Source organism: Poromitra crassiceps (assembly GCF_964638095.1).
Source record: "Poromitra crassiceps genome assembly, chromosome: 27".
Lineage (NCBI taxonomy): Eukaryota > Metazoa > Chordata > Actinopteri > Beryciformes > Melamphaidae > Poromitra > Poromitra crassiceps.
Window position 1 is genome coordinate 15189444 of NC_139650.1, and position 15457 is coordinate 15204900.

A 15457-nucleotide genomic window follows, 5' to 3' on the forward strand; every position below is an offset into this window, starting at 1 on the left:
CCATGGCCGTAACTAGCTATGAGGACGGGGAGGTCCGGACCTCCCCTAATATTTCAGCCTGCAAAAAAAAAAAAAAAAAATTTTTTTTTTTTTTTTTTTTTTGCAGGCCAGGCCAGGCCAGGCCACTCACTGAACAGCAGGCCAGGCGCCGCCTACTGGTTTACTAGTGGTTTTATTACTTTATTCAGGTTTAAAGTGGGTGCATCTCATTGTAATCATGCATGATGCCAATTGCCAAGCTCCCGAAGTCAGGTATGCAGGTGGCTATATGCATGGTTTCAGTTTCATGACCCAATAAGTAACAAAAAGAGGTGGTGTAAAGTTAAAAACAACATAATATATTTTATTTTATTTTTCAATCGTTCCTATCAGGAATAAATAAATGTCCCTCTGTATGTTTTTTTTTATTATCGATGATGACTTTGTGTGTTGTGTACGGCTTGGGTTGTGTACCTGTGTTTGTAGGTGTCATTTTGATATGAATTTGGCTAAAACAGTTTGTGTTTGTTAGTTACAATTATGTTGACAGGAGAGCTGAGCAGGTGGTGACATGAAAGAGAATATACTGAATAATGACATCACAACAGTATAATCCTAATGTTGATTTAAAATGATATATTACGGTACTCTAAATATGGCTAAAAAAGGGGGGGGGAAAAACTCAAATTTTTTTCCCTTGCTGGACCTCCCCTATTTCGGAACTCTGGTTACGGCCCTGTACATAACCATAATCACAGCTGAATATGGACAGGTGCACGCTGATCAGCTCTGAGTCTGTTATCATTTCAGCACAATTAGGTTAAAGATATGCTGCAAATAGCTTTCTGTTTATTTATAATTCATTGGGCTATCAGGTATAGTGCACTCAGTACACTGCACGCAATTTAGTTCAGAGAGATTTTTTTGTGTGTGGGGGGGGGGGGGGGGGGAGTGGGATGCGACACTCTTAAGTTGGGAACCTCTGTCCTAGAGGTCACAATACCTCATTTTATACAGTGATGTCAAGTTTTCGAAAAATGGTCTCACTGCAATGAAATGGCTACTATGGGGAATAACATCACACATACAATTGGGCAAGTTTTATCAGGCCTAGATTATGGAGAAGCTTGTCTGTCCATCCATTGTTCTGTCTTCATCTATTTTCATGCCTCTTGATGTGCTGTCAATGACAACCCCCCACCCCCCCCGGTATGAAAAATGGTATTGAGTATTGATTGATATTCTCCTGGGTATCGGTATCAAAGTTAGAAATTCTAGTATTGTGCAACTCTAGCGGTTCAACTCTGCTGACCCTAACATATAATCCTGCATTGTCCGGAGAATCATGTTGGCATCACTGGAGCTGCTGTGTCACGCCGGTTCAGATCTGTCTAACAGATTCACATTTCACATTTTGTTCACAACTCCACTTCAGATCCTGTTATGGTCAATTATGGTGCACCACAGGGTTCCGTCCTTGGCACAGTTCTATTTTCCATTTGCCTCTCAGTAATCTTTGTCATAAATGTGGTTTTCATTCCTCCGTGGATGATACGCAATTATACATCTCCATCGAGCCTAAAAATCACTTACAAATAGAAAACTTAGAGACATGCTTATCTGCAGACTGCAGATTTGACTGCAGTCAAAGGCTGGATGATGTCAAACTTCCAGAGATGATGATTCTCGGTCCAAAAAGCAATGATTTCCCTCTTCTTTTTTAGGGCTGGGTATCAGTACTTGATACATTTAAAGGTATAACCCTAAGTACTATAATACTAAGTAGTATGGAAACTTTCTTCAATGTAATGCAACGTGTGATTGGCCCACTACCGCAGCAGCTACACCCATACAGTCTGTGGTGAACACTACCGCAGCAGCTACACCCATACAGTCACCCTACACCCTACACCCACAGCAGCTACACCCATACAGTCTGTGGTGAACACTACCGCAGCAGCTACACCCATACAGTCTGTGGTGAACACTACCGCAGCAGCTACACCCATACAGTCTGTGGTGAACACTACCGCAGCAGCTACACCCATACAGTCTGTGGTGAACACTACCGTAGCAGCTACACCCATACAGTCTGTGGTGAACACTACCGCAGCAGCTACACCCATACAGTCTGTGGTGAACTGCAGCAGCTACACCCATACAGTCTGGGGTGAACCGCATCAGCTACACCCATACAGTCTGTGGTGAACACTACCGCAGCAGCTACACCCATACAGTCTGTGGTGAACTGCAGCAGCTACACCCATACAGTCTGGGGTGAACCGCAGCAGCTACACCCATACAGTCTGTGGTGAACACTACCGCAGCAGCTACACCCATACAGTCACCCTACACCCTACACCCACAGCAGCTACACCCATACAGTCTGTGGTGAACCGCAGCAGCTACACCCATACAGTCTGTGGTGAACTTGAGCAGCAGCTACACCCATACAGTCTGTGGTGAACCGCAGCAGCTACACCCATACAGTCTGTGGTGAACTTGAGCAGCAGCTACACCCATACAGTGTGTGGTGAACTTGAGCAGCAGCTACACCCATACAGTCTGTGGTGAACTTGAGCAGCAGCTACACCCATACAGTCTGTGGTGAACACTACCGCAGCAGCTACACCCATACAGTCTGTGGTGAACCGCAGCAGCTACACCCATACAGTCTGTGGTGAACTTGAGCAGCAGCTACACCCATACAGTCTGTGGTGAACCGCAGCAGCTACACCCATACAGTCTGTGGTGAACTTGAGCAGCAGCTACACCCATACAGTCTGTGGTGAACACTACCGCAGCAGCTACACCCATACAGTCTGTGGTGAACTTGAGCAGCAGCTACACCCATACAGTCTGTGGTGAACTGCAGCAGCTACACCCATACAGTCTGTGGTGAACTTGAGCAGCAGCTACACCCATACAGTCTGTGGTGAACTTGAGCAGCAGCTACACCCATACAGTCTGTGGTGAACTGCAGCAGCTACACCCATACAGTCTGTGGTGAACCGCAGCAGCTACACCCATACAGTCTGTGGTGAACTGCAGCAGCTACACCCATACAGTCTGTGGTGAACTGCAGCAGCTACACCCATACAGTCTGTGGTGAACTTGAGCAGCAGCTACACCCATACAGTCTGTGGTGAACTTGAGCAGCAGCTACACCCATACAGTCTGTGGTGAACTTGAGCAGCAGCTACACCCATACAGTCTGTGGTGAACACTACCGCATCAGCTACACCCATACAGTCTGTGGTGAACTTGAGCAGCAGCTACACCCATACAGTCTGTGGTGAACTTGAGCAGCAGCTACACCCATACAATACAGTCTGTGGTGAACTGCAGCAGCTACACCCATACAGTCTGTGGTGAACCGCAGCAGCTACACCCATACAGTCTGTGGTGAACTTGAGCAGCAGCTACACCCATACAGTCTGTGGTGAACTTGAGCAGCAGCTACACCCATACAGTCTGTGGTGAACTTGAGCAGCAGCTACACCCATACAGTCTGTGGTGAACTTGAGCAGCAGCTACACCCATACAGTCTGTGGTGAACTTGAGCAGCAGCTACACCCATACAGTCTGTGGTGAACTTGAGCAGCAGCTACACCCATACAGTCTGTGGTGAACTTGAGCAGCAGCTACACCCATACAGTCTGTGGTGAACTTGAGCAGCAGCTACACCCATACAGTCTGTGGTGAACTGCAGCAGCTACACCCATACAGTCTGTGGTGAACTGCAGCAGCTACACCCATACAGTCTGTGGTGAACTGCAGCAGCTACACCCATACAGTCTGTGGTGAACTTGAGCAGCAGCTACACCCATACAGTCTGTGGTGAACTTGAGCAGCAGCTACACCCATACAGTCTGTGGTGAACTTGAGCAGCAGCTACACCCATACAGTCTGTGGTGAACTTGAGCAGCAGCTACACCCATACAGTCTGTGGTGACCTTGAGCAGCAGCTACACCCATACAGTCTGTGGTGAACTTGAGCAGCAGCTACACCCATACAGTCTGTGGTGAACTTGAGCAGCAGCTACACCCATACAGTCTGTGGTGAACTTGAGCAGCAGCTACACCCATACAGTCTGTGGTGAACCGCAGCAGCTACACCCATACAGTCTGTGGTGAACCACAGCAGCTACACCCATACAGTCTGTGGTGAACCGCAGCAGCTACACCCATACAGTCTGTGGTGAACTTGAGCAGCAGCTACACCCATACAGTCTGTGGTGAACTGCAGCAGCTACACCCATACAGTCTGTGGTGAACTTGAGCGCATACATGACAGAGTTGGAAGTTCAGCGTGCCGAGATGCCACCAAAACGTTTGAAAGTATAGCTAAGGTATGGAATGAAGTCCTCTTGGTATCAGTATCACTATAAGGGTACTGATATTGGTACTGGTATTGTACTTTTTAAGCACTGCAGCCGCTTCTATAAACAACTTTGTGTGTAGTCACCTGTGTGTTACTCCCCGTGTGTAGTCGTGTTACTCCCCGAGATTTACAGTAGGTCTGGAACGAGGCGACAAGGGGCTGTTGATGTCGAGTGACAGACAGCTCATGTACATAATGTAGGGAAACAGTGGGTGGATAAATCCAGAAGGTGGCATAAAACACCACAGAAGAAGAAGAAGAACAAGAACAAGAGGCGACAAGGAAAGAGGGTGTGTGTGAAGTGAGGGGGGAGTTTAGAGTTCTGATTAGGGCTGGGTTAAAAAAAATCGATTCTCCGATTTTGAATCGATTTTTATTTTACTCCTTTGATATCGATTTATTATGTCCAAAGATCTTTTTTTTTTTTATAAAAAAATAAATACAATAAAATAATAATAATAAACATAGGCTATCATATTATAGGCTGTGTGTGGTAGTTGAAACATAGTTTCAAGTTGACATTTATTTATGTTTGTAGTTGAAACAAAAACATAAATACTGTAGGCTACATAAATGGAAATGTTTGATCATTAATCTACTTTTAGAAATTATATAGGCTGAAATCAAATCACTGTGCATAATTGTGAAAGTGTCTTTATTGACAGATGAAAAGGCTGTTATTTACCCTTTGTCACCACCTGGTGAGTAAATATATGTGTAACTAAAAATTGACAACCGGTCCACAACTTTTTTCCCCCAATGTACAGTATCTACCGGTCCTTGGCGCAAAAAAGGTTGGGAACCCCTGTGTTACATAACGGACAGTCATGTAATTCAGGTTACAGCTCAAAAAACATGTTTTAGTATCACTAACCAAAAATGAGATAGGGTGTTTGCGCTCTTGCTACAAGTCCAAAGAAACACTCACATCAGGTGCGTAGGCCAAAAAATTGTCAAGAAGGAACCAGGAGAAGCTCGCACACTGATAGAAAAAATGGAATGTCCACTCCAAAGGTTCACGGATGTGAAGATGCCATATGTTTAATGGACCACAAATGAATATACAAAACAATACAAAGGTGCTACCAAGGTGAAACAAAAGAAAGAAAACTGAACAGAAACGTTTCGGCTACAAAGCCATCTTCAGTCTGCAGACTCTAAATCTAATTTGCGCTTGCGACAGGTGCCGTGAACGTTTCCGCATGCCCGCCGAGAATTGCATCCCCAACATATTTCGGGGCTGTTTTAACTTAGAAATCAGGGAGGTCACGTCTACCAGACAATTATACCACTTTGAATCAGTTACATTTCTGTATGTATGTATAAGTAGCTCCCGTGAGGTGGGGATGTTTTTTTTTGCTGCTCGGCGGGGGAGCAAAACTCGGCAGAACACCTGGCGGACGGCGCACTGGGGAATGCTATCTTCCGTGCCTTAAGGAATGTGCAAACAGTGCGCAAAGCGCTATTTAGGGATAGTGCCTGTCGGAAGATAGAGGCCTTGGTGTGTTAGTGCGTGCGCGTGCATTTACATGTACGTGTGTGTCTATGTGCTCTGACTCCACTTCTTCTTCTGTGGTTTCTTCAGGAGAACAGTCATCTACATCACCTCGAAGAGACAGACACACCCGGTCCTCACTGCTGATTGGCTGAGACATTGGCCTGTGATTACTGAACGCACTGTCAACGGTAAAGTGTTAGCATGTGCAGGGGACATAGCTTTGCTGCTCTCATCATCATACTGGACCCACAAAGTGTTAGCATGTGCAGTGGGCAGCGCTTTGCTGCTCTCATCATCATACTGGACCCACTTCATGTCAGTGGAGCCAAACAGATTGCTGTGCTAACACGAGGCGGCTGTGCAAACCCTGTCAGGCTTTCAGACCTGATGTGAGCAGACAGGAGAAGCATGTGGAGAGGACAGTGAAAGCAGAAGGACAGAGGAGATAGAATGCTGTTATTGTAAATGAGTGGGTCCCTGAGCGGTAAAACAAACAAACCAAACAAAAACACAAGCAGCACAATCTTCAACAGATATTTGCACTGCATGTCACTATATTGCTCTTATAGTCACCACCTAAACAAAACCAAAAACAGCAGGGGGGAAATTACATTTTATTTCACCCTTTTTGGTCCGAGTGAAATGTTCTATGATCTCTCCTGATTCTGGATAGAGCTGCTAATATATCATATATTTGCATCGCTTGATTTGGCAAAGTAGAACTCTTTCTACAATGAGGTTTCCAAACGTCTAGGGAAAAGGAATAAGGAATGAAATCCCCATGCCAAACCCGGAAGTCCTAACCCCCCCGAACAGGCGCCCCCTGTATACCTGGCAACCCAGTTTAGATTAAACCTCAGGGCTGCCCTCCGCCAGCCCTGACAAACAGGCAGGCACAGGTCAAAGAGAACTCTTTCCCCGAAGTCCAGTGTGTTTTCTGTGTTACATAATGAAGCCGGGATGCGCTGCCCCTGCTCCTAGTGCTCCGAGCCACACATCTCCAGGGGAAGGAAACACGGGGGGAAATGGGGAAAACAAACTCGACTTCGGGGTCGTCAGTGGTGGTGGGGAACACTGACGTGTGTGTGTGTGTACGCGCGCCTCACTTCGGTGGAGGAGTTCAGAGGAGTGGCTTACTTGGCAGGGCGGCAAGGTGTGGTTGCAGCGACCAATCAAATGAGTCCGGGCGTGGTTTCATCTAAACTGGGTTGCCAAAAGTATACTCGCGACCAGGACACATAACCTTAACGGGCTTCCCACCCGCAGACATGGCCAAGTGTGTCTGTATGGACACCCGACCAAGCCGGAGGTAACACGGGGGCTCAAACCTGCGACCCTCGTGTTAGTAGGCAGGCGATCTACCAACTCTGACAAAATGTTGCGAAACAAACAGAAACTGCCAAACACCGATTATATTTCTCCATCATTATGTCATAAATACCAGGAATTAGACACAGCCGTGTTCAGCTGTTGTTCACACGAAAAGATTAACCAGCTCTCACGGTTCAATAAATTAATGGATAAATTATCTCATCTTCTCGTGTATGGCATTTCCATTTCAAGCTCATTTAGCAACATTCCAAGCATAAAACAACAAGGAGGGGTCAGGCTAAGTGGTAGGGCCAAGGAGGGGTCAGGCTAAGTGGTAGGGCCAAGGAGGGGTCAGGCTAAGTGGTAGGGCCAAGGAGGGGTCAGGCTAAGTGGTAGGGCCAAGGGGGGAATTGGGATTGGGCCTCCACCCCACCCCACCTCGGAGAAGAGGCTGTCATCATTGAAAAGTCGTCTTCACTTCAGTGCCCAGCTACAGTGACTAGTGTGTAGACAGAGGGAAAAACATCACGTCATGCAGTGACACAGCACTTATCCCAAGGCGGATAAGATATGTGAAACAATGCTACATCAGGCCCAGACGCCTGCTCTCGCTATGGGCCCCGATGCAACGCACTGCCTGAACTATCTATTATGTCCCAAGTCCCACGCACACGTTTGAAAGCTGCTCTGTCTTGTGTTTCAGGCAGTGTGGAGCGAGGAGGGAGCGGAGAGAGATCTATCATCAGGAAACCGCTTAACACGACAGGGAGGCCATCAAACCACAGGGAGCCTGGCACATACTGTACACACGCACACACACACACACACACTCACATACTCTGACACACACTCTGACACACACACACACACACACACACGTACACTCACATACAGACGCACACACTCACACACATCTTCACACACTCTGACACACACACACACACACACGTACACTCACAGACGCACACACTCACACACTCTGACACACACACACACACACACACATCTTCACACACTCTGACACACACACACACACACGCATACACTCACATACAGACGCACACATCTTCACACACTCTGACACACACACACACACACGTACACTCACACACAGACGCACACACTCACACACATCTTCACACACTCTGACACACACACACACACACACCCACACGTCACACACACACACACACACACACACACACACACACATCTTCACACACTCTGACACACACACAAACTCACACAACCATGGAGACAGAATTGCCGCTGTGTGGAAGCCACAGGAAGTGAAACAGCAGGGAGCTGTCGGGACACATCAGCTGACTAGAGTTACACACACACACACACATACACACATACACACACACACATACACACATACATAGAGAGCCAAAGACACGCCCCCCACCGGTTTAGGCATATGAACCAAGGGATTTCATCCGCCATTCTTTTTTTTTGGCCTACTTCAAACCAAGCCATTCCACTATAGATGATGATGATTCATGAGAGACCATATTACATTTCACTAATTAAAAAAAAATTAAAAATCCACTATTGTTTGAAGTTTTGGTCCAAGTGACATGATATATGCTGCCCTATCAAAAATTTTGCGTTTGCGCTTGTTTTGCGCTACACGGAGCCCAAATTGTGGGTGTGTTTTTCCTCCCTCCCGCCGTTTGCGGCCGTCACAAAAACTTTGGGCCCTATCGTGATACAGGCACTATCGTTTGCGCACCTGTTAGCGCACCTCTTATGCTATCTTCCCTGCGTCTTAACTTATCGTCTGCCTCCACTATCCAGTTTTGCGCAGCAGCCCTTTGATGTGTTTCAAATGGAATCTCGCTTATCTTCTGTATATTGAATCCTAACTAGTTCATCCTTGTTTGTTTTTTCCACTTGCGCAGAATTGCCTTCCCCCAGATGGATTATTTTCACTGTCATATTGTGCTTTAGGAAACTATTGGCCTGCTTGTCATGTATCAAGTCTGCCTTTCTTATCTGTAATTCCCCTTGCCCTATGTCTCAGTAAAAGCACCCTGCACTCAGCCTGTTGGAAGCTGGCTTGGGGGATGCACACATGTGAACGCTTTGGGCATAAACACGCCTATATGGAGGTTTGTGCCGAGATTACGCCAAGCGCAGCGGGCTGACACGCCCAAAATTAGGGCTTTGCGCGGCGCTATTCGGGCACAAGCGCAAAATTACCGCCTTTGCGACGATAGAGCCCTTTAAATGGGTGTGGTTATACCGAGAATTATGCAGGACACATGGATTGGTCTGATCCCAGAGTCTGGGCGTTACACAAATCAGAACAATCCGATGCCCTGTCTCACTCCCTTTACCCTTCATGAGGTGGAGGACCCAACACATCAAATCAATCAAAAATCACCTCACAATTTTCACATAAATCACCCAAATGTTATTTTTAATGTGCATTCAAGGGAATATATCAAACAGGTGTTGTCTATTCATTTTAAGAATGTAACTATCGGCAAATGATTTTGAATGAATTTGCCGATGCATGCTGTAATCCCCATCGCATCATATACCAACACTGCATTCTTTATCAAACTAAATACGGTACTCTTAATCTATTTTGTTAACCGTTTATCCTTTCATTAAAAAGTTTGCCCTGTCACCCCACTGCTCCGCAGTGCCAGTGAGCATCATTTCATATCTCTCTCAATCTCTCTCTGGCAGAAAAAAATAGATACTGACATTTCTCTAATGAATTGGAGGAGGAACAACTTTGGATTCAATATACTGTAGATAATCCATTAGAAACTAATAAAAAATTGTGATTTCGAGAATTGGTGCTGATGGAACGATATTCCATTTGAAACACAACACAACAAAGGGCTGCCGCGCAGTTACGCAGTGGATATCCCCATAGTGTTCTGTTCCAAAGCATGCACTTACTGCAATTAGACGTTTTGTTCATATAGGCTCCGCTATAACATAGCCTACACATGTAAAAATATTAATTTAATTCTAGCCTATTTCAATATATCAGAATTGTCCACTCGGGTTCATCTTAAGCTATTGCATGCGTGCAATTGCAGGGAAAGGGGTTACTGTATACTTTCTCAAAAGTAATCTACTGTTATACACCTAACACCACAGACCTGTGTGGCCGGGAATTATGTAGCCTAATAAAACCATGACAAACAAATTCTCATTTTTAAATCAAGGTGTGTGTTTTTTCTGCAATGTAAGCTATAGTTGAAAATCAACGTGGCATTCTGAAGAGAGGGGAGAGTGTGTGCGCGCGCACAAGGTTTTGTAGAGAACGGGACATCCATGCCTAATGTATCCAAGCCAGGATTTCCCCTGCACTGCACAGAGAATACTGGTGCGCTCAGGCACAGTGGGGGTTTGAGGGCTAAGAGCTACTTAAGACCTGCTATTGAGTGGTCTTAAGATTGCGTGCACGCAAGGAATTTGCGGCATGCTGACGATAGGAGAAGGCAAACATTTTGCGGGGACACGCCTGGTTTGGCATGGGGCCAAAGCTGTGTCTACACTCGGATCCTGGCGATGGTATCTTGGCCAGAGTGCAAAATGACACTTGCGAGAGGCAGATGATGGCATAAGACGCAGGGAAGAGGCACGCAAAGGCCAGTATTTTGCAGGGACACGCCTGGTTTGGCCTGGGCCATGCCTACACCTGTGTCTGCACTTAGATCATGGCACAAAACTGGATGGTGGAGGCAGATGATAGCATAAGAGGCGCGCAAACCGGTGCACAAGCGATAGTGCCTGTACGACAATAGGGCCCATGGTCTTTCCTGATTCTAAATATAGCTGAATTGCTTGGTTTGACCAAGTAAAAGTATATTTATAAGCATTTTACAAAATGTCTAGGAAAAAAGAATGGCAGATTAAATCCCTTGGTTCATATGCCTAAACCGGAAGTAGGTGTGACTTTGGCACTCTGTACAGGAGCAGATTTGCAGATAATAGATAGACAGATGGACACAGTGTGGAAAGCCAGAGCTCAGCTGTTAATATTCCACTACCTTACAGAACTCTACACACAGCTGCAGGTGGCTGTGCTGGAACTCACCTGCTTCTGGAATTCAAACTAAATAAAGAAAGCAGGAAGACTGGAGCGGTCTGGCTATGATAGACTACTGCGTTGCCAGAACATGATTAGTGTAGGTAGGCAAATGCATCTAAAGTATGCAGTTTGGCTGTTCTAAAAAGAACAGGCTAAACAGGTTGTACCTCACTTTTTTGGAAGGGGGGTAGGTAAAGTATAGTAATGTAACAAGTAATGTAACTAATTACTTTTGATACCAAGTAAGAACCCCTAGGTTTGTTTGAACAATGATTTTCTACATGATGCCATGTTAAAGAAACAACATTGAAGGTATTTAGAGAGGGAAAGACTTCCATCTCTGTTGTTACTGCAGTCAAGCAGGCGGTATCTCCAGCTCAGACAAGTTGCTGGAGTTTAGCGGCTCAGCCAATCAGGACTGCTGTCTCACACCCAGGTGGGAGTTTAGCGGCTCAGCCAATCAGGACTGCTGTTTCACACCCAGGTGGGTCCTGCCTACATTAATTAACTTTTTACTGTGTTTTTGAGAACTTTTGGATGAGAATTGATCATCTTTACTGGGTGAAAAATGGTATATTTCCCATGACTATTCGACCTTTTGGGAGTAGTCGATGACTACTAAAATTCAGTAGTCGTGAATGCCCGAATGCGGACCATTGTTTTGGAGAAGGCTGCTATGGAACAGGAATAAGTACATCCCTCTATAGGGGGGGGGGGGGGGGGGGGGTTTATTGAACAAAATTCCCAAGGTAATAAAATCTGCCTTGAATGGGTTCAAAAACCAACTGAAAAAATGGTTGCTGAGTAACTTAGGGTAGTGTAGCTTGGAGTCTGGGCTGATATTAAGATTGTGTTTTTATGTCATTATGTATTGTTATAATCTTATAGTATTTTATGTATTTTATTACCTTTAGGGCCCTATTGTCATACGGCGCTATTGTTTGCGCACCTCTTATGCTATCTTCCCTGCGTCTTAAGTTATCATCTGCCTCCACCATCCAGTTTTGCACTTAGATTCCAGCGCAGACACAGGTGTAAAGTAGGCGTGGCCCAGGTGTGTCCACTGGCCTTTGTGCGCCTCTTAGCCTATCTTCTGCCTCCAGCGAGTGTCATTTTGCGCTCTGGCGAAGATGCCATCGCCATGTTCCGAGCGTAAACACAGGTTTGAGCGTTGCCCGTGCCAGAATAGGCGTTCCCGCGCTATGTGTTAGAAAAAATGTCCTTGGGTGCTCTCAATTTTAACCCCACCTAATAGCAGGTCTTAGCGCTAAAAACCCCACTGCGCCTGAGCGCACGCAGTGCAGGAAATCCTCACTTGGATACATTACGCATGACATGTCCCTCTCTCCAAAACCTCACGCGTGCCCACTCCCCCGCCTCTTCAGAATGCCACATTTATTTTCAATTATAGCCTACATTGCAGAAAAAACACACCTTGATTTGAAAATGAGAATTTGTTTGTGATGGTTTTTTGATTCTGAATTCTGATATAGGCTATTGAAATAGGCTAGAATTAAAATCTCACACATCCCTACCCTATTAAAGAAACACATATTTTTAAATGTGTATGTTATAGCCTACATTATATGAACGAAACGACTAATTACAGTAAGCACACGCTTTGGGACATAACACCATGTGGATATTCACTGCGTAACTGTGCAGCAGCCCTTTGGTGTGTTTCAAATGGATCGCACCAATTTTCGTTAGTTTCTAATGGTTTATCTGAATCCGAACTGCTTCATCCACCAATTCTCTCCCTCTCTCTTCCCTCTCTCGTTCTCTCGGAGTCCCCCCTGTCCCCCTCCACCTCAGCCAGAGTGGATGTTTAACTGAGCTACTGATGACTTCTTGTTGACACTATGTGCAGTGTCACATGACCAGAGCTGTTTACTTCCTGCTTGCACCAGGCAAAGAGCTTGACTGCATCAAAGCTCCCAAACAAAAGGTTATTCAAGTATGTTAACATAAAGATAGGACAACAATTTCTGGCACACATAATCTTGAAGGTCTCTAGTGTTGATATATGCATTTGCAATTACTCAACTTCGTTCAGTGTGGTCATAGAATGAGTAAACATGTTGACGGCAACAATAGTGACTGGTGGGATAACACAGTGCCTCTAGGTATACACATACTTATACACATACATTAGGGATGGGTCATGATTTTCAAATGTACGTCAGCCACGCCAACAATGGTTTGTCACAGGAGAACAATTTTGATCAAATTATTAGCTATGAGTGATGGTGTTACAGTAGGCTACTGGTGGAAGTGCATGGTCACAATCTGGCCCTCTGGTAGCGAGGATTTTTTTGTGTGGCCCTCTCTATCATCAAAGTTGCCCATACCTGCTTCAGACCTTCACCAATGCAGTGTGACTCTACCGCCAGGCTCATGGGCACTACAGCACCTGGGACATGACATGTGGCATACCATCGCAGATACTGTCTCACCTGGTGATGGAGGGCCTCCTGCCCAAATTGAGGGAGCTCATCTCCCTTGACTCAAAGGCAAGAAGCATGAGAGGCAGAGGAACTGGATGCTCATCAGTGATATGATGTACAACCTGTTGCAGCACCAGGGCCAAACCCAGTACAAGGCTGTGGTGCAGCGGTGTGAGGCTGGACATCCCATGCTGCAGGCCACCATATGAACAGACTTGGACCATCACCACCAAGGAGCATGTCACCAACAAGATGTGAGCGGTGGTCCACCCCAAGGCTTCTCTGAGATCTACCATGCTTTCTTCAGGGAGCTGGTGGACATGAGCAAGAACATCTTCAACAAAGGCACCAAGGAGAATGTGATGAGCCACATGTGTATGTTGGCCTTCCACCTGGTGAAGATGCAGAGCTGCTACGAGAAGCTGGAGCAGCTGAGCCTGGAGGGTCTGCAGCAGAGTTTCGAAGTCCCCAGCCCCTCTGTGTTCATCCAGAGGGCAAAGCTCGTCATGAGAGAGCACTAGATGAAGGAGCTGTTGACACGTCACAGCTGTCATTTGATGCTTCTGAGGAAGACTGCAGTTGTCAGTCGAAACTGTCAAGGTAAAAAAAACATCTATACACATTTGTCTGATTAACACCGAACACGCACCGAACACGCACAAAGAACGAGGAGACTCTCTTCTATCATCAGCAAAAAAAAGTTTATTGATATAATTTTCCGTTCTTTAGTTATGAGCCGGAGAAGATAGGTTGTTTTGAGCAAAAAGAGGCATTTCAAATTAGAAGCTGAGATAATTAGCCTTTTGTGAAATTAAGTATTTCAAGCACATGACTGACTCTGAAGCTAATATTTTCTGATGTAGTCACACCTCAAAAATAATTTCCTTCAATAAAACAGTGAAAACAAAGGAATTTTGTTTGGCAAAATAATATTTTTTAGCTGCAACCAGCAGTGCTGGCCCCTGCGTGCGCTGCTGGTTGCAGCTTCTTGCTGGTCCTGATTTACTGCTGGTGGGCATCAGATATTCTAGCTTGTTTGCCTGTCTCTGTCCATCGAGCCTGCTGTCTGGGTCTGTGTTTACTGTCAATGGTTGTATGCTGCCCTGCGTGCCCCACCCCCCTCCTCCTCCGTGGGAGTGTCTGGTGGCTCTGCTGCGTTTGCTCTGCGTTTGCTCTGCACTGAAAAGTGCGCTGCACCCCGCTTTTTCACAGCGTGTCGCCGGCTCCCAGCTGTGAATAATGTAACTTTTCAGAAAGACGCTGGTGTCGGCAACTAAATCATGCGGATGGGCTATCGCAGCGGACACGGAGGGGCTCAATTGTGGCAGCAGATTGGCTGCTGCAGGCACAGCTAACGTTATGCTTCATGCATATCGATGCATACGGATGCGATTTCCGTTTCCCCATGACTTCTCTGTTTTTTACTCAACTTTCTCTAATCTGGAGAGCACTGTCGCCACCTAATGGGTCTGTAAAATAGCTTTTACACATTCAACATCCACCATACTTTCACAGGAGATGGATCTGGCTTTGATCCACGTCCCACCGTCAAAAAACGCAATTGACGACTTTAGTCGTCATTGGCACTGAACGTTAGTATTTGAATTGACGACTATACTCGTCCTTGGCACTCAATGAGTTAAAGACTGGATGTCCAGTAACTTCCTCTACCTCAACCCCGACAAAACAGAAGTCATTCTTATTGGTCCAGATAACTTTGCAAACACAGTCAATCAATTCATTGGTCCATTGAATTCAAATATCAGTCCTTCTGC

The 15457-nt window shown here is 45.9% G+C and overlaps 1 protein-coding gene across 1 annotated transcript in view; it reads left to right on the forward strand.

The window, feature by feature from the left end:
• The window catches only part of LOC310799061 (RNA-binding Raly-like protein), a gene marked incomplete at both ends in the record, with an annotated part of 52573 nt that extends 38370 nt beyond the window's left edge, over window positions 1-14203 (forward strand). Inside the window, 4 exons of the mRNA XM_083661626.1 lie at window positions 4472-4560; window positions 5949-6049; window positions 13749-13853; window positions 13959-14203. Coding sequence (XP_083517752.1) covers window positions 4472-4560; window positions 5949-6049; window positions 13749-13853; window positions 13959-14203 — 540 coding nt within the window. The remainder of the gene's footprint in view (window positions 1-4471; window positions 4561-5948; window positions 6050-13748; window positions 13854-13958) is intronic.
• Between the last annotated feature and the right edge of the window lie 1254 nt (window positions 14204-15457).